Source organism: Rhineura floridana, chromosome 11 (genome assembly GCF_030035675.1).
Source record: "Rhineura floridana isolate rRhiFlo1 chromosome 11, rRhiFlo1.hap2, whole genome shotgun sequence".
Classification (NCBI taxonomy): domain Eukaryota; kingdom Metazoa; phylum Chordata; class Lepidosauria; order Squamata; family Rhineuridae; genus Rhineura; species Rhineura floridana.
The window spans coordinates 23,462,519-23,481,319 of NC_084490.1; the positions used below are offsets into that span (position 1 = coordinate 23,462,519).

Consider the following 18,801-nt stretch of genomic DNA (forward strand, 5'->3'; position numbering starts at 1 on the left):
AAGTGTGTTCTGGTGAACCTCCTTCAGATCTTTATGCTGAATGCAGGAACGTCAGAAGTGAAGCTGGCATGTGCAATAGCACTGGCATGGCATGTATGCTCCTTCAGGGTGAACTCCTGTGGGCCTAAATATGAATAGGTTGTGTTAACGAATCATAAGGCTTCTTCATGTTACACACTGAACACAGGTATAAGCTGTCTCTATACATGTACAAGTGATTGTGTAAAAGAGCGTACACTAGCTGATTTGTACAGTTCGACTATTGTACACATGTACACAGACTACTTGTGAAATGTTACGTGTGCATAACTACAAGTGTACAGCTCAACTGTTTGTGAGCACAGGCTGTACGTTCGTTGAATGTAACATGTGAAACCCTATAGGAGGGGTGGTGAACCTCAGGCCCAGGGGCCAAATGCAGCCCTGCAGCCATTTCTGCCTGGCCCTCAGAACTCTCCCTCACCCCTCCCTGGACCTGCTTAGCACCCTGAGTGTTTTTGCCTGCCTGGAATGTGCCCTTGAACTCTGATAATGCTTCTTCCTTGCCTGCAAGGAGAATAAAGAGGATGTGAGTGTGGGTAGAAAGTACCCTACTGTACAAAGGTAAAAATTATATTCATTGCTCCACCCACGTTTGCCTCTGGCCTCACCCACCACTGGCATGTGGCCCCAAGAAGGGAATGTGGCCCTCAGGCTAAAAATGGTTCTCTACCCCTGATCTGTAGAATAGTAGAGTAGTCTCAACTACCCCCCCTTTTTTTTTGTATAAGAAATCCTGAGGGTGATCTTTCCACCTTCTTATTTCTTCTCTTTCATTTTTATGGACTGTTGCCTCACAAGTTTCCAGGTTTTGTTCAGCTACTGCTGGAATATAATTTGCAGAATCCTGCTAACAAGAGCAAGTGAAAGGAGTAACTCACGAAGGAATACCCTCCACCCACTAATGAGGTAGGACTGTTATAACAAGACCAACATTCCTTTCTTTAAGACATTCCTCCAATAAAATATTCATCTATCCTCACAGCTGAGTTTTTAAATGGCACACCTCTAGGAAGAGTATCATAAAAGCTCTAAAAACCAGAGAGAGAACCAAAAATTTGAATGTTTAATTTTCTTCCAAATTAATTCATACAAACAAATGAAAATAAAACCCAACTTTTTAAAAAAGGAACTGTTCAACCAGGCCAGCCCCAAGGTTCAAATCCTACTAAGAAAGGTTTTGGGAGCCAGATCTGGCCTGGGGGGCACCGATTCCTTGCCTGTTCTAGACAAATAGCTAGCTACAGATGAGGAACAGGGGCCACCTCAGCTCTAATGACCAAACATGGTCCTGGTTGATGCTGCTTTTCTGTTCTTTGGTGTTAGGACTTTGCGGGAACAAGCCTCTTCACAATTGCAGAGACTTTGCTAGGTCCTGTCAACTTCTAGGTGGCTAAGGCTGAAGAAATGTCCTCCAAAGGGAAGCTATGTTACTATAGAGATGGGGTGCCAACAAAAAAAAATCTGGTTACCTAAGGAGAAACAGGGCGGAACTCGGGACAAGGTTAAAGGGCTGGCAGCCTTTGGTAGGATCCGAGCCACTACTTGAACTAAAGGGGGGGCACAGTGGACCCAGCCCCTTCTTTTTTGTGATGACTCCCTTAGTGACTGTTTTTAAAAGGCTACCAGAAGGGGGACATTATTGATGTAAAATTGGAGCAGTCAGGATGTGGGGCCTGTGGATTTCATTAAGCCCACCCATTTTTCTCTTGCAATTTGAACAAACAGCAGAAATTTTGTTACGTAGCATACACACCATACATTGAAAGCACATGAGTTCCTCGAATGAAGCCTGGGAAGTGTAGTTTACCCCTCACAGAGCTGTAATTCCCAGGTGTTGGTCTGTGAGGTGTGAACATTTCCCAGCTTCTTTGGAGGTGGGGCAGGTGTCATGTGCTTTAAATGTATGGTATGTATTCAGCCTTTATTTTTACTCCTGTGGCTAGCGATGGGTGACATGGTGGGTTAAACCTGTGCTTAAGTTCTAGGGAGGAGTGAAGGAACTGTAGAGAGTAACAGGTGCAAGCGTAATCCCCAAAGCTGCCACTGCCAAGGTGCAATGCTCACCAGCAGGAAGCAAAGACAGATTTGGAGCATGAGAGGACGGGGCCTTGTCTCTGATGTGGCACTGGACCTCAGAGGTGCTCAGAGAGCCTACAAGACTCAGTGTTATGTTACAGTGAAGATTCCTCACCTATGACAGGGAAGAACAAAGTTAGTGCAGAGTGCAAATCCTGGCTGGTTATCCAGGTCAGCTCACCTCCCACCTCAGCTCAACAGAACCTATGGAGGGGTGCCTATGGAGGAAGCACAGACCTGTACCCACCACAGACCCCCATCTTGCAGTCTCTCTCGCAGGCAAGTGTGAAATGGTGTGCAGGGCCTGAGCTTAACAATCTATCTCCTAAGCATGTGTGTGAGGGCTATGAGCTCATGCATGCGCATGAAGTGGAAAACGCTTTTACTCCAAACGTTCTAGCATTTCACTCCAAAAATTCTGACACTCAGCCCCAAAGTTTGGCTTTTACACCCACAAAAAATCCCCTCTTGATAACTGTCCCAGAAGTCAAGAGTGTCTGGTCATTGATTTCCCTTGGTCGGTTGGCAGCCACACTCCAGAAGGAAATGACATCACTTGGTATTGGTCCCCTTTCCAGATATGGAACCTTACCTCATCTCTATTAACAAACTGTAAGACACAGCAATAACCCCTAAAATATTCCTCGATACTTGCCCAACCTCTCTTTGTATAAAATTGGGAGTATATGAGAGATATCCAAGTACTGTGAGAACATTTCTGGTAAAGTTATTTGTGGTTATTGGACTTTGCTGCATCAGCCCCAACACATCAAAAGTCCTTCATGACTGATATAGGAGGCTAAGGTATCCTGAGCCCTCCCTCTGACTCATCAGTCCAACCCTAGCAATGTTTATACCAGGAAAACATTACTCCTCTCCCTTCCCCTGCTGACTAGTCTAGGACTTGGTGACCCTGCTACTTAATGATAAAATAATCAATCAAGCTCTAAAGCCGCTTCATAATCCTGAGAAACTGGTCAGTCTAGCACTTCCATGAAGCTGCCACTCTATGGTAAAAGCTGGCTCGTCACCATTAGATAGACAGCAGCTCAGTAGGGCTGCGCATATTTTGTTTTTTAAAGAAAAAAAGAAACATCAAATTGTTAAGTGGCACCAAGCTAAATATAAATTCTGCATCAAGAGAAAAATGAAGCCTGGTCCCTGTATGGATTGTGCAAATCAAACATATTTGCATATATTTGAATGGGTGGGTGGGGGTTGCATAAATTATTCAGCTGCGCTGGAACTTGGAAGGGACAAAGGGCCGTGCATAGAATTGGAGGTCCATTTCTTGACCTCTAAAAGTCTTGCCCCCCCATCTGCCAATACACTTTGGCATGTACCTTGGCATCCTTCCAGGCTAGCTATCAGCATGCTATTTTCCCTCCAAAAATGAAAGCGAAGGTTCTCGGGACACTCAGCCCTGTCATCAGCAAGAAAGAGAGGCCATGGGAGCTCTGCAAAATGCCGCTTTAAAGCACCAAGAACCTTGCCAGTCTGGGACTTCCAGAAGATGCCTACTCTATGGTAAAAGCTTCATCCAAGCTTGACTATATCATAGTGGCATTTGCCAAGAGAGCAAGGGAGGGGGACGGCAGAGCAAACTTCTTTCTGTGAGTTTCACTAATTGGGTGTTTGTTGGATGGGAGGAGGGAGGGAAGTGAGGTGGAGAGAATAAATGCAACCTAGCAGCAATAAAAAAAATAAATCACCTTGTCCCAAGTCTGGCACTGCAGATGGCCCAAGCCTAGCACTCGTCCGCCATCTACGATGAGCATCAGGTTGACTCTGATGCACTAAGAACATAAGAACCTGCTGGATCAGGCCAGTGGCTCATCTAATCCAGCATCCTGTCCTCACAGTGGCCAACCAGATGCCCATGGGAAGCCCACAAGCAGGACCTGAGGGCAAGAGCACTCCCCCCTCTTGCTGTTTCCAGCAACTGTTTTTCAGAAGCATTCTGCATCTGACTATGGTGTCAGAGCACAGCCATCATGGCTAGTCGCCACTGCTAGCTCCGTCCTCCATGAATTTGCCTAATCTTCTTTTATAGCCGTCCAAGTTGGTGGCCATCACTGCCTCTTGTGGGAGCAAACTGCGATCATGCAGGTGTAGTGGGGAGCCAGAAAAGGGTTGGGGTTGCCATCTGAGCCCCTTCCCCAAACAGAAGTCCTGTTTCAACGTAAAACACAACTTCTGTGTCTTCCATGCTCGCCTCCAGGATCCCAGGCTAGAAAATGTTCTGGAACATCGGAAGCTCCCTTATACTGAATCACACCATAGGTCTATCTAGCCCAGTGCAGTCTACACTGACTGGCAGCAGCTCTCCAGGGTTTCAGGCAGGCGTCTCTCCCAGCCCTACTTGGAGATGCTGGGGACTGAACCTGGGACCTTGCTCTGCCACTGAGCTATGCCCGTCTCCAAAGTCTGCTAAATTCCCTGACTCTCCCATCCGTCTCCAGTGCCCTTGAAGCCCCTCCTCATTTTTCTCCCTTTCCCAAACACTGGCCTGCTAATCACAACTTGTTTTCTACCCCTGGCTTGATAAACTTAATCTTAAGTCTTCCCCTTCTCAAAACTTGCAAGGCTCTTGCTGGAGTTGCTATCCCTGCCTCTTGTGGGAGCAAATTCCCTATTTTAACTATGTGCTGTGTGAAGAAGTACTTCCTTTTGTCTGTCCTCCTGACTAGGATCATGAATGCGTATTGTGGTGTGTGTTTTTTTGAGTGGGCCTCGCAACTCTCAGAAGATGGCAACAACTCAAATGCTTGTAAGCAGAGATCTCTGGGAGTTTCCCCTTTTCTCCTCTTAACACATTGTGACTCTTCATAGTCATGGATCCATCACCAGCACTTACTTTTCAACAGGGCGATGATGAGCAAGGCCTGAAGGGCGGGTAGCACTGGCGTTGGCCCAGTGACTCATCCCCATCAGCAAAGGGCTCTTTAACCCCTTCTCCCCCAATGTGAACAGCAAAGAGATGCACTGGCAGTGATCTTCCCTTACGCACTTCAGCTGCTCACCCCCATTTTGTATGTGCCTTGGCTTGCACAGGGGAACTAACAGCCGAGGTGCATAAGGAAAGAACTCAGAAAAATCCTCTATGGCCATTGCGTGTAAGTAAAAGAGCCCTTCGCTACATGGGGAGAAAGAGCCCAAGGTGCACAAACAGCAAGGGAAGGAGTTCCTGGGTTCAGTGGCAATGCTGAGGACCAGATGGAACACTTGCAGGGCTCGATCAAGACCTTTGCAAGCTAGTGGCCAATCCCTAGCATGATCGTGTAGCAGGGCTGAATATCAATTGTCCCAAAACATCCAGATTCTCAGTGGCACCACCACACCACCTCGTATCACCTTTCTTCCACTTTGTGCATAAGTGAAGCCCTATGTTGACAACTCTCCCATATATCAAAGCTGTAATTAAAAAAAAAAAAAAAAAGCACCAAAGCAGCTTCCCCAAGAGGGATCTTCACCAAGACTGGTCATCTTCTCTAAAAACACATTGCTTTTGTTTTGCTACAAAGATATGGTCTCGGCATACGGAATACAGGCTGTGTTATGTAACAATAAACCTGTCTAGATGACTAGAAGATCTATCACTTTTTCTATAAAAAAAAGAGAGAGAGAAATTGAGAGAGAGAAAGAGAGACATCCATTTGGTGCCACAACAATGTTATCGGTTCAGTGTTGTTCAAGAAGCCAGCTCAAGCAAGACCTGGCATCTTCTTAGACTGCTCAGTCTGGCTGTGCTGTGGACCTTCAGGTGGAACACAAAAATGGGATCTGGAACTGGCCACGCCTCCATCCTGCTTTGCACGTAAATCGAATCCGTTCTAACTAAGCCACCCCTGACATATATGATCTGCAGATGTTGAGCTGAAAGGACATCAGACATCTGGCCCACTACGGCACCAAGCTTGGAAGTGGTGAGCACAGTCCACCTTTAGGCCCTTGGCGAACTCTCGGTGCTGGGCAATGTAGGTTTCCTTCCATCACGGGAAGATCTCTGCTAAGTCGTGTGGGTTCTTCGATGCCGAACCAGGTGTGAGTTCTGCCCAAACTTCTTTCCACACTCGGGGCATTTATACGGTCTCTCGCCTGTGTGGGTGATCTGGTGTCGGATGAGATCGGAACTCCAGCGGAATTTCTTCCCACACTGGCTGCACCCGTATGGGCGGTCTCTTGCGTGGGACGCCCGATGTCTGGTCAGCTCCGAGCTCTGGTAAAAACTCCGGCTGCACTGAGCACACCGGAAGGGTCTCTCCGAGGCATGGGTCCTCTGATGCCGAGTCAGCTGAGAGGTATGACCGAAACGCTTGCCGCACTGGGGGCACTGGTGGGGTTTTTCCCCTGTGTGGATCCTCTGGTGGGTGAGCAGGTGTGAGTTACGGCTAAACGTTTTCCCGCATTCCAAACACCGGTGGAGGGGTTTTCCTGCCGGGTGGGGGGCTCCGATGGGACTGGGGCGTGCGGCCGGACTCTCTCCCGTCCCACTGCACCTCCCTTCACGTTGCTGGCTTACCCGCTCGGCACCATTTTCAGCTGACGCATTCTCCTGGGAATTCCCGGATGGAAATGCCCCGTGAGGCTCCACTTCCATGGGACCTCCCTGCAGGGGGTTCTCCTCTCGGCTCCCGTTTACCATCAGGGCACCTGCTGAGGAAAGGAAAAACAACATCATGATACTTTAGGATAGGAAACTGCCTTATACTGAATCTGATCCCTGGTCCATCTAGCTCAGTATTGTCTACACTGACTGGCAGCAGCTCTCCAGGGTTTCAGGCAGGTGTCTCTCCCAGCCCTACCTGGAGATGCTGGGGATTGAACCTGGGACCTTCTGCATGCAAAGCAGATGCTCTACCACTGAGCTACAGCCCTTCCTTTATCAGTACAATCTCTGCTGTCTACAGAGGTCAGACTGGCAACTTGTAGCTGTCAACACGAAGGCGAACACATGTGCTCCAGCTGTCCTTCTTTACCAGGGACGGTTGCCATTTCTGGGTCCTTATAAATCACTGCCCCTATTGTGCCTCTTCTTTTTGGATTTCAGGGATGCCACGCTGAAATGCTGTTTCTGCAGAGTTGCTAGCGTGGCCATTCTCCAGGGTTCACCGCCCTCATCTGAGCTTCTAGAAATGAAATCACAGCACTGAGAAAAGGGTGCGTCTTCTCTGCAGGACCAAATGAGCGGAAACTGCAGGAAAGCGGATTTTGACTGAACATTAGGAAGGACTTCCTAACAGTAAAAGCTATTCAGCAGTGGAACAGACTGCCCCAAGAGGTAGGTGGTGGGCTGTCTTTGGCTGGAGGTACTAAGAAGAGGCTGGGTGACATTTGTCAGGGATGCTGTAGTTGTGTCCAGTATAGCAGATCCTGCATTGATCAGTGGGTTTGACTAGATGACCTCCCAGAACCCTTCCACTTCTAAGTTGCTGTAGTACACATGTAGGCAAATGTGTGTGCATGGACATAAAAGCACTATGCAGCACACACTGCAGCTAAGTATTTTTTAAAGTGTTTGATAACATAATGTAGAACAAAGATGTTTTTCTAGTATATTTTCAACCCTCTTGGGTCTTGGCTTTTAAATCTGTGGAGGACAAGACTACAGTAGAACACACGATTACAGCACACAGGAAGCAGAGCTGAGCTTTCAGCAATCTGTAATAGTGGGTGTGGATGGGAAGGGACTCTCAAGTAGTGAGAAGAGAGGAATGAAAGCACATGTCTACATTCTTCTGTGAAAATGTTGCAGGATATGCAAACATTAAAAAAAAAAAAGGAACGGGCTCTGGGACTTTTAAATTTGGCCCAACCCTCGTTTGTCTGACTGGTTGCCCAGCTCAAAAGCACATTCCACATTCCTCACCAGCTCTCATTGGCAGGTCAATGGATTTTGGCTCCATTTCCTGCACATTCACACAGCTTCTCCTTCCCTTTGCTGAGCCTCACCATTCTGACATCAGGGGCAGGGCAACCAATCGCCACTCTTTCCTTAGGGATGGGGAAGCGGCTGTGGGACTCCAGCTCTCATCAGCCCTAGCCAGCAGGGCCAAGGGTCAGGGGTGATGGAAGGTGCAGTCCAATACCACCAGGAGGGCCACAGGTTCCCACATCCCTGCCTTACGTGGATACGAGCCACAAAGCATCAGTGGCATAAGGTGAGCCGAATCAGCTGAAGGCCGATATAAATGTGATGGAGACCATGCAGAGATCCTTTTTTTTTTTAAAAAAGTCACTTTTCAGTGACTTTCAGTATTTGTAAGCCTCTCTTTTCATAAAAGTACATCAAGGCGGCTTACAGCATGCAAAGACATTCTAAAATTAAAAACCGATAAAAAACATAATTAAATCAGTAATAAAGGCATCAACAAATACTGCACTTCCCATGGCCCACCTTGCATCAAAAAGGCTCTTAGTCCACGTTCCAGGTACATATATTTGCATGCCAGCAAAGGCTACCTACCCCTCCCCAGCCACACCCTTCACTGGTCCTGATTCACCCCCTCCCTGAGTACTTTTGCCAGGCTAGAAAGTGCCCTTGAACTCTGATAATGCCTCTTGGTTGCCTGGATGAAGGATAGAGAGGGGTGTGTGCAAATTAGGGTACTGTATAAAGGTCAAATTGGCATTGCTGTGCCCGCTTTTGCATCTGGCACGTGGGCCTTAGATGGTTGTTTAGAAAGCAATCTGGCCCTTGGATGCAAAAGGTTCCCCACCCGATGTAGACTGTTGTGCATATGAACTGGGATACAAGTGGGTGCCTACGTGGCCAAATGCTTTTTGGTGCTGGCTGGGGCTGATGGGAGTTGTAGTCCAAAACATCTGGAGGGCACCAGGTTGGCAAAGGTTGGTCTATGTGTTATCAGAACGACAAGCAGGAACTAAAATAAACCAAAGATACTGTGCCAGGAATCTTCCATCTCTTCAAACTCAGGGTCCACTTTTAGGCCTAACCCGTAACAATGGGACCCACTTTTTGTTCCCTCCTCCTAAGTCCATCTTTCTCCTTTTCTCTTCCTGTTTTTCTCCTATCCTCTTTCCCTCAAAAGTAAACAGACAAGAAAACAATGGTAATGCTGCTGGTTGGACCCTCTCTGGGTCAAGACGTGACCCAGTTTTGGACTGGGACCCATCAGTTGAAGATTAAATTGTTTCTATTCCGGCTGATCATTGTAAGAACCACCATGTAAGTTTAAGGACTTGTGCCTGAGTTTGCTTGTTTCCTCTTCTCTCCTCTTCCCTTTTATGTCATGTCTTGTAGATTGCAAGACTGCGGGCACAGGCTGTCTTGTTTTTACTGATCTTACGTGAGCCAACTTTGGGAGACTCTTCAGCCAAAGAGCAGATTTAAAATGCCGTAAATAAATAAGACCAGTGTTGGAGACAAAATCTGACAAGTTTTTACAAGACTTGCCCAATAAAATTATTACTGTCTTTCCCCACAGCTCTCTTGGGCAGGAAAACATCTCCAGAACCTCCTATTGCATCTACAGCCTCATTAGATTAAATCAGTGGCTCATCTTACCTGTTTCCTGAAGACCTCGGGGCTCCTGTTTGGGGATGCAGGGCATCTTGAGAGCAGGGACTGGGGGAGGCTGGTTTAATATTCCTTCAGCTGAGGATACACACTCAGGATGGGGCAGCAGTGGGGCAGGAGGTTCCCATGGCGCACCGGGCAAAACCATCTCTTGTGGGCTTACCTGCTCGACTTTAACCCGCACTGTAACCTGGCAATGAGGGACAACAACGCATCATTATGAAGATGGGCCTTCTCCAAGGGCACCATATCCTTGAAAGCAGGGATGGAGAAACTCTGGCCATCCAGCTCTTGGGGGACTACAACTCCTATCATCCCTGACTGATGGTCATACTGCCTCTGAACATGGAAGGCCCATGCAGCCTTCGTAACTAATAGAGAGGCATCCCTTCCATGGAGTTTTCTAATACTCCTTTTAAAGCTCCCCATCTAAGCCGGTGGTCATCATCACATCTTTGTGGCACTGAATTCCGTACCTTAATTATGTACAGTCAGGAATGGGGAAATTGGGGTCCTCCGGATATTTGTTGGACTAAAACTCCCATCATCCCTGACCATTGGGCATGCTGGCCAGGGCTGATGGGAGTTGGAGTCCAACATCTGGAGGGCCACAGGTTTCCCATCCGTGGATTATGTGAAGAAGTGCTACTCTGTAAATCTGCTATCAAACCAATTCACCAGGTGACCCCGAGTTCTATTATCAGGGCAGGGAACTTTATTTTCCTCTAGCTACTTTCTCTGTAGCATGGATAACTTTATAAACCTTAATCATATTCTCTCCCCACCACCACCACTTTACAGTAGACTCCTGCATGTCTAGTCAGATGCAAGTCCCATTGAGTTCGCAGGTAATTGGGCACAGGATTTAAGCCCCAATCGTCTTTATTTTCTAAGCTAAGGAGTTACAAATGCTTTCTCATGCAGAAAATGCGTCAACCCCCCGATCTTTTGTGTTTCCCTTTTCTGTACTATTCCAGCTCCAAAATACCCTTTTAGACAGACCAAAGCAACACATAGGGTCTCCTCCCTACCCTCACCCTGCCATCACAGAACTGCAAGTCACAGGGTACCAATGAACCACTTCAATTCCATCTCTGGGGCAAGAAATGTGAAGTGTCACCCCACCACCACCACCATCTTTACCTCCCTCTCTCCAGCCTTTTTGTTAAAAAACTTTTTTTTCAATTTGTCCATTGGAAAAATTGGAAATTTGAGGGAACACTGATAAGAACTCCCAAAAGGAGGGCCAGGATCTCTTCTCGAGCATCCCAGAGCGCCAGACATGGAATAATGGGCTCAAGTTACAGAAAGGCAAATTTTGGCTGAACATCAAGAAAAACTTCCGAATTATTAAGAGCAGTACGACAATGGAACCAATGACCTAGGGAGGTGGTGGGCTCTCCAACACTGGAGGCATTCAAGAGGCAGCTGGACAGCCACCTTTCGGGTGTGCTTTAAGTTGGATTCCTGGATTCCTTCCAACTCTACTATTCTATGACTCTATGAAATATTTTCTCTTTTGGAACATGTGAAATGCTTTTACTCGTTCAAAATGTGTTGTATGAAAATATGTGTTTCTCTTTAAACAATATGCTGTTCTTGTGTGTACTGGAAAATATATGGTTTTCATTTTCAGCTTGTATACCCCTCCCCTACTTGTCAGATGGCAAAAACTAAGATACATATGCTTAAGGAGCGCGGGGTGCAATATCTGCAGCCCTTTCTCTGCCTCTCTCTAGTTTTAGGTATACTTGTGATGTTGCTTGCACAAAAAGGAAGAGGGGGCACACCTATGCTGAGAGTAATCTCTACTGAACAGAGCAAGTCTTGATTTCTTAGTAAAGGTGCACAGGATAGAAACATAGGCTGCCTCATACTGAGTCAAACCATTGGTCCCATCTAACTCAATACTGTCTTCACTGACTGGCAGCAGCTCTCCAGGGTTTCAGGCAGGGATCCTTTCCTAGCATGCAAAACATGTGCTCTACCACTGAGCTACGGAGCCTCCTAGTGAATACAAGAAGCTGTCTTACACTAAATCGGACCATTAGTCAATCTAGCTCAATATTATCTACACTGACTGGCAGCGGCTCTCCAGCGTTTTAGGCAGGAGTCTCTCCCAGTCCTACCTGGAGATGCTGAGGGTTGAACCTGGGGCCTTCTGCATGCAAAGTATATAAATATGTTCTATTACTGAGCTAGTGCCCTTTCCCATATTGCTCAGTAAATTTCATAAATACGCCAAATAATACAATTTTACATGCTAAGTTAGAAATTTTGCATTTTAGGTTATTAAAGCAGAAAGGTAAGTTTGATAAGAAAGTAAGTACTGCATATATCTCAATTTCTACCTAACTTTCTGGTTTTCTTCTGAAAGGGAAGTGGAACATAGATTATTCCCCCCCCCAATTTCATTTTTGGAAATTTTACATCTCTATCTGCTTTACAGACATAGATACTTGGCCTGCACATGGTGCCACTGCACAACTGTGGTAGGACCATGGCTCAGTGGTGGAAGCCAAGCTTAGCCCACAAGAGGTCTCAGCTTCAATCCATTGCATGTTTCTTTAGACATGATATTTGTATGGTGGTGTGAATTCCTCAAAGGGTGGGATATAAATGCAATGAATAAACAAACTTCATCTTCTTGTTCCTCTGCATGTTAAAAAGTTCTTAGAAACTACTTTAAAAATAATGAAAAAGTTTACCAAAATTAACAAATCAAAGAACAGAAACTACATATAAACCTTGCTCATAAGGCAATGAACACTGGCCTGCACATTCTTCTCTCTGTTCTCAACTTTCTTCCCTTTTTCTCTCTTATTTTTTAGACCAGGTGTGGGGAACCTATGGCCCTCCAGATATTGCTGAACTACAATTCCCACAATCTCTGCCCATTAGGCTTGCTTGCTGGGGCTGATGGGAGTTGCAGTTCAGCAACATCTAGGTGGTCCTCTGGGTAGCATCTTGGCTGTTTTTCTTTCTATGAAACAAAGGCTGTGCTGGACTCTTGAGAAAACATCTGAGGGTATCTGTTGGGGGAACTAGGATGCAATGGAATCCATAGCCAGAGGCTCCCATCCCTGAATAATCTCCCCTTATATACTGGGGTCCTCAGGATGAAAGACACCCTCACCTGCTGTTCCCACATCCCTGCCTCTCGGCGTCCCATATGGTAACCTTCCACCAAGGCCACTGCCTGGGCACACGTCTCTGGGCCTCGTTCCCACACCCAGCTCTGGATTTCCTGCGGCAAGATGGTCAGGAACTGCTCGAGGATCAGCAGCTCCAGGATTTGCTCCTTAGTGCGGCTCTCAGGCTTGAGCCAGCGACGGCAAAGCTCCCGAAGCCTCCTGCAAGCCTCCCGCGGGCCTTCCGAGTCCTGGTAACGGAACTGCCGGAAACGCTGGCGCTGCATCTCCACGCTGGCGCCAGTCTCCCCTCGCAGGCTCGAGGATTTGGATTTCCTGTGGTCACCCCTGCTGCTCCTGGCATCCAGGCCATTGTGGGCCGGCTGCCCTTTCCCGCTGAGGGCCGGCATGAGACGGGTCACCCACTCCCCTCTCGGCCACTGGCAGGTTTCCGCCGCTCGTTCAAAGGATGACAAATAGGCCTCAATGTCATCCACAGGTGCCAGCTCAGGCAGCTGCAGGTTCCCCCAGGCAGGAGGTGGGGGTGGGACTGGCACGGGGGTTGGCACAACTTCGGTAGGTGTCCGGAGTGTTTGCACCATCTCCTGGCATTGAACCTCCCACAGCTGCGGGATTGGGTCACTCCTCACCTGCGGAGGAGTTGCCCACCTCAACAAATCGCTAATGGTACCTGCCTGGACGACGAGGGGGGCTTTCGCTGCAGCATCCCATTCCCACCCCGCTTCAGGGCACGGTGGCCCAGGGTCCTCCATTTTCACCCTCGGTGGCAACGTGTCTTCTAATGGGTACAAAAAATGGAGTCCCAATGCCGGCGGAGGCACTTCCTGCGTGGCAGCCATTTTTTCTTTTCCCTGAGAGGGAAACTTCCTCTCAACAAAAGGTGGAAATCACCTGGCCTGTGCCAACTAGGACCAGTCAAAAAAGGCTGCTGAGGCAGGGTACAGTCTCCCGGAACTAGACAGGGGTGAAATGGCCCAACAGGAGAAGACAGACAGCCCACAAACGTATCTTACAGCCAGCAAAGTGATGATGAAGCAAGAGGACTCCTCCCTGAAACAGAAAGGAAAAACAGCATTGAGAATTACACTCACAAGAAACTGGATCCATCCCAAAATATTAATAGCTCTCTGGTTAAGAGCTGTCTGCACTCCTACTGTGATTGGCTTTACACCTGGCCAGTGGTAGTTTAGTGCCTGAAGATCTAATGATAGTTTAGTACTGCATGCTCCCTGGGATGCTCAACAAACAGCGCAGATGGTAACAGAGAGTAGAGTGTAAATAAATCTGCTAGGCAGAAATAGTTGGGAATGTAAGAAGGATCCTGTGGGATCAGACCAAAGGCCCGTCTAGTCCAACATACTGCTTCCCGCAGGGTCCAACTAGATGCCTTGGGGAAGCCCACCAAAAGGCCCTTAAGGCAATAGCTTAGAAGCTACCTTGGAACATGGACGTTCCATATAGAAATCACTCTCTCAGCCTAACCTAACTTGTTGTGAGGAGAGGGGCAGAGCCATGAACACCACTTTGAGCTCCTTGGAGGAAAGGTGGTACATAAACGTAATAAATAACTAAATAAATATTTTTTTAAAAATCATGATGAGTAACAAATGGGGCCTGCAACAAAATGTTGCATTATAGAGTGCAGCTCTTCAGGGTTCTACTCACTACATCAGATTCCCTTCTCCCTCAAGTTTTCTGCTCCCCCTCCCAGTCAATCAGCATTCTATGGCCACCACTGAACACACTCAGTCCTCACTGGGCTGTTTGTGTGCGTGTGAGTGTGGTACTTCCCCTCTTAAGGTTCCCCCCCTAAAATTTATTCTGCATTACAGCAAACTTTGGGTTCCCTCAAGCCTGTTGATGCCTCCCTCTTACCTGTGGGTGGTGCCATTTTGGCCACATATGCATCAGGAAGGCAATGGTAAACCCACTCTGAATACCGCTTACCATGAAATCCCTATTAATAGGGTGCCATAAGTCGGGATTGACTTGAAGGCAGTCCATTTCCATTTTCCAAGCATCAGCACTCACGGCCTGGACATCGAAAACAGAGGGAACATCAGCCATTGATAGCCCTCTCTTCCTCCATGAATTTATCTAATCCCCTTCTCAAACCATCCAAGCCAGCGGGCATCACATCTTGTGGCAGGGAATAACACAGACAAAGCATCCTTTGCACGAAAAGGCGCTTCTTTCCCTGAATCTACTGCCAATCAATAATTTCTTTGAGAGAACCTGAGTTCTAGTTTTGAGAGAGGAAGTGGGGTGGGGGAGGTGAAGAGAAACCTCTATGCTTCCTCCAAATTGCCTTGGGAACATGGGACAGTTGGTAGTCTTCTTCTCAGCAAAAGAAGGAGCAATGAAATGACAGGGTAAGCTATTCAGAAATGAAGCACTTTACCTCCAAGGAGAAAAAAGTTCCAGGTGTAAGGGTATCCTGCGATGCAAATTTCTGGGCAATTACTTACTGTGACTCTCACAACTGATAGATCATCTACAGAGCTCCTGAGCCAACAGAATAATATACTGACATTTTATTTTAAAAGATATGAATGGCCTTGTTGGACCAGACCAAAGGGCTGTTTAGTTCAGCCTTCTAACAGTCCCCACCCAGGTGAGAGGGGCCATAGTTCACTGATAGAGCATCTGCTTTGCATGCAGAAGATCCCAGCTTCTATCCCCAGCATCTCAAAAGCCACTGCTACTCCGGAGTAAAATAGCTAACAGACAAACAGCAGGCCTAACATAAGGCAGGGGTTATTATTTTTATGGGAAACCCTGTAGCACTGTAGACCACATGCTTTTCATACTTGAAGGGCCTGGGCCCTTCATCCAGGGCCCTAGCATCCGCAAGTTTTAAAAAAGGAAAAGGATCACGTGGTAAATGACAGGCAAGACTTCTTTGCCTGAAACCGTGGACAGCAGCTGCCAGTCAGAGCAGACAATACTAGTCTAGATGGACACATAGTCTGATTATTAGGCAGCCTCCTCTAAGGGCTCACGAGCCAATGATAAGCCAATGGCTATCACTGCATCCTGTGACAGTGAATTATCTAAGCAAATCATGCATCCTACAAAGATGTGCTTCCTTTTGCTAGTCCTCTCACTCTAGAGGGCAGGAGTAAAAGCAGTAGGTGGAAATTGTAGGGAAGCAAGATTTCAACTAAACATTAGGAGAACTGCCTAACAGCAAGAGATGTTCAACTGTGGGAGAGGCTGCCGATGGTGGTGGTGGGTTCTTCGTCGATGAAAACATTTAAGCAGAGGTCGGGCAGCCATCTGTCAGGGGTGCTACAGTTGCCTCCTGCATTGCAGATCCTGCATCGAACGGAGGGGCTGACTAGATGACCTTTAGTTTACCTTCCAACTCTATATTCCTATATGGTTCCTGCACCTAATGTTAATCATTTTCATTGCATAACCCCAACTCCAGTATGGCACGTCTTGGATGTGTGCATTCATTGCACCAAATCCCTGCGGGCTGCCTGGCATTGACTAATAGCTTGCAGGGATTCTTTTAACAGGGCTGGTCCATCAAGACATTTTGCTGCTTGAAGGTACTGCAGCACACGATCTGAGAAGTGTGTCCAAGAACCCCTTGCAAGGTTGCAGAGGATGCATGGGTGGGTGGGTGAAGCACTTGGATTATGCACATTTCTGGGCCACACCTCCCAGGTGATGTGTTGCTTTATTGCTGTCCCGAGAAATTAGTTGGGTTGTTTGCATGGATAAAACATAAAAAAGCCCTGCTGGATCAGGCCAAAGATCCATCTGACTTCCCATAATGTCATGACAACCTGAGAAAAGCCATGCTAGATCAGGCCAAAGGCCCATCTAGTTCAGCATTCTGTTCTCACAGTGGTCAAGCAGATAACTCTTGGAAGCCCGCATGCAAGATCTGAGTGCAACAGCATTCTCCCAACTTGTGACTCCCAGCAACTGGGGTTCAGAGACATACTGCCCAACCAGATGCCTCTGGTATCCCCACAAGCAGGGCGTGAAAGCTGCTGCCCCTTCCCCCAGCAATTCGTATGCAGTGGGACATGTTTCTGAGCATGAAAATCTCACTTTTTTTTGTCTGTCCTGAATCTCTTGCCAATCTGTTTCATCAGATGGAATCTTGAGTTGCAGTGTTATGGGAAGGGAGGGGGCAGTGCCCTCCCGCCACTGATGATGAACTGCTTCGGCCCACACACAAGAAGCAATTCTGAGCACACAAAATCCCCATGCCACATCACACCCTTCTCCTCCCCGGTACTGATTCAAGTGCACACAATTTTGTCTTAAAGCCAGGAAGTGTGGGGAGATCACCCAAATGGACAAGGGCCATTTTGTAGGTTACAAACATTCCGGAACTTCCATATAGGGATTGACATGTCACAAGCATGTACAGACCATTGCATAAGCATAGCTACACTGTCCCACATAACATCCATAATACTACTAAAACATACACGGCAGTCATTTGGAGTTGAGCACCAATAGATCAGCACCCTCTGACACCCAGGCAGAATTCTATCATTCGAGGCGATGATGGAGAAAATCCCACCACCACCACCCTTCCCCAAAATGTTGCAACGGAGCTATGCTGCTTGACTAGCACCCCCTCTCCTTTCTTTGTGGGCAGCCCATTTTATGGCTGCTGTCCAGCACATGTCCAGACTCATTTAGCTTGAGCCTTTATACTCATAACTCTGTCAGGAGTCCCAGGAAAGTTTTTTTCCCCTCTCTCTCTCTTTCAAGGACCAAGAGGTCCTACCCACAGCACATGAGTTTCCCACTTACATTTTCCTCCAAAGAACTCAGGCACCCTGGCTCCCAGCCCTAATTCTAAAACAATCAAATCTATTCCTTTCTAGGAGAGCGTTCCTTCTAATCTGCAACTTTTATCTCCCCAAGGCAGGCAAGGGGGGGTAATCTGTGGCCTTCCAGATGTTTGGGCTGCAACTCCCATCATCCTTGACCGTTGGCCACGCTGGATGGGGCTGATGGGAGTTTGAGCCCAACCACGGCTGGAGGGCCGCAGGTTCCCCGCCCTTGCCCTAAAAAGGCACCTAGGAGTCCTGGCTCCAACTTCCCTTCCTAAGAAAACCCAGGAGTCCTGGTCCTAATCTCCGAGAACTAACCGATCCCCCCCCTTCGGCATGGTTCCGGTTCCTAAGAGAACCCGGGAGTTCTGCCTCCATCCTCGGAACCCCCCTTCCACGGCGGATCCGTCCCAACCCTCGCCTCTAAGATTCCCCCTGGAGTCCTACCTCAAATGCAAAAACTAACGGAGTCGGGACTCCTCCAACCTCCTTCCCAAGATGACCCAGGGGTCCTGGTGCTCCTAACCTCCCTGATCTGCAAAAGGGAGCCCACCCCAGAGAGCGCTGCTCCAGCCTCCAAGATCCCCTCCCTAGAGGAACCCAGGAGTCCTGGCTCCAACTCCCCCTTTGTTCCCTCCCTCGCCCGCGCATCGCTCGCCAGCTCTGCCCGTCTTGGCGTTCCCCGGGCCCGGCTCCGCTACCTGGGCCGGGGCGCCTCCAGAGCGGCTCTCTTTTAGGGCTCCGGAGGTGGCGGTGGCGTCTCCGCCTTGAGTTCCGCGGCACCCATTGTGCCCTGCCCTGCCCGGCTCGGCCCTGCCCGTCGCCTCGCCGCGCGAGCCCTGCTCGCCTTGCCCTGCCCTGGAGGTGGCCACCAGGTTGGTTCCCGGGCTGCGCTGGAGAGGCTGGGGTTAGTCCCCCCTCCACAGGGCAGGCACTGGCTGCGATCTCTGTCAGTCACCGCCGAAAGGAAGGGGAAGCCGGCTTGGGACAGCCCCTCGCCCAAAGGAGGAGGAGGGGTGGGGGAGAGATGGAATGGGAGGCTGGGCCGGGTTGCGTTGCCACGATTGCTCCTCGGTGGAGCCGCCGAGACGGGTCCGGCGCAGCCAAGTTCCCCGGAGATGCGCCACTGCCAAATTGCGCGCAGCGGGATCAAAGAGGGCGCAGCGGCCGCCGCTCTTCTCGT

General features: G+C 48.4%; 1 protein-coding gene across 3 annotated transcripts; it reads right to left on the reverse strand.

The window, feature by feature from the left end:
* Positions 1–754: 754 nt before the first annotated feature.
* LOC133365945 (zinc finger protein 397-like) lies at positions 755–18,562 on the reverse strand. 3 transcript variants are annotated; one of them, XM_061588436.1, is made up of 4 exons: positions 18,320–18,562; positions 12,795–13,860; positions 9,647–9,848; positions 755–6,774 (listed from the first exon to the last, which is right to left on the reverse strand). In XM_061588436.1, exons 2-4 carry the CDS (start codon positions 13,647–13,649, stop codon positions 6,128–6,130), a joined length of 1,704 nt encoding a protein of 567 aa, XP_061444420.1. In that variant the 5' UTR covers positions 13,650–13,860; positions 18,320–18,562; the 3' UTR covers positions 755–6,127. The 3 variants fall into 3 exon arrangements, with proteins under 3 accessions (XP_061444420.1, XP_061444421.1, XP_061444422.1); XM_061588437.1 differs by lacking the exon at positions 18,320–18,562 and adding an exon at positions 17,265–18,310; XM_061588438.1 differs by lacking the exon at positions 18,320–18,562 and adding an exon at positions 16,879–17,206.
* Positions 18,563–18,801: the final 239 nt, after the last annotated feature.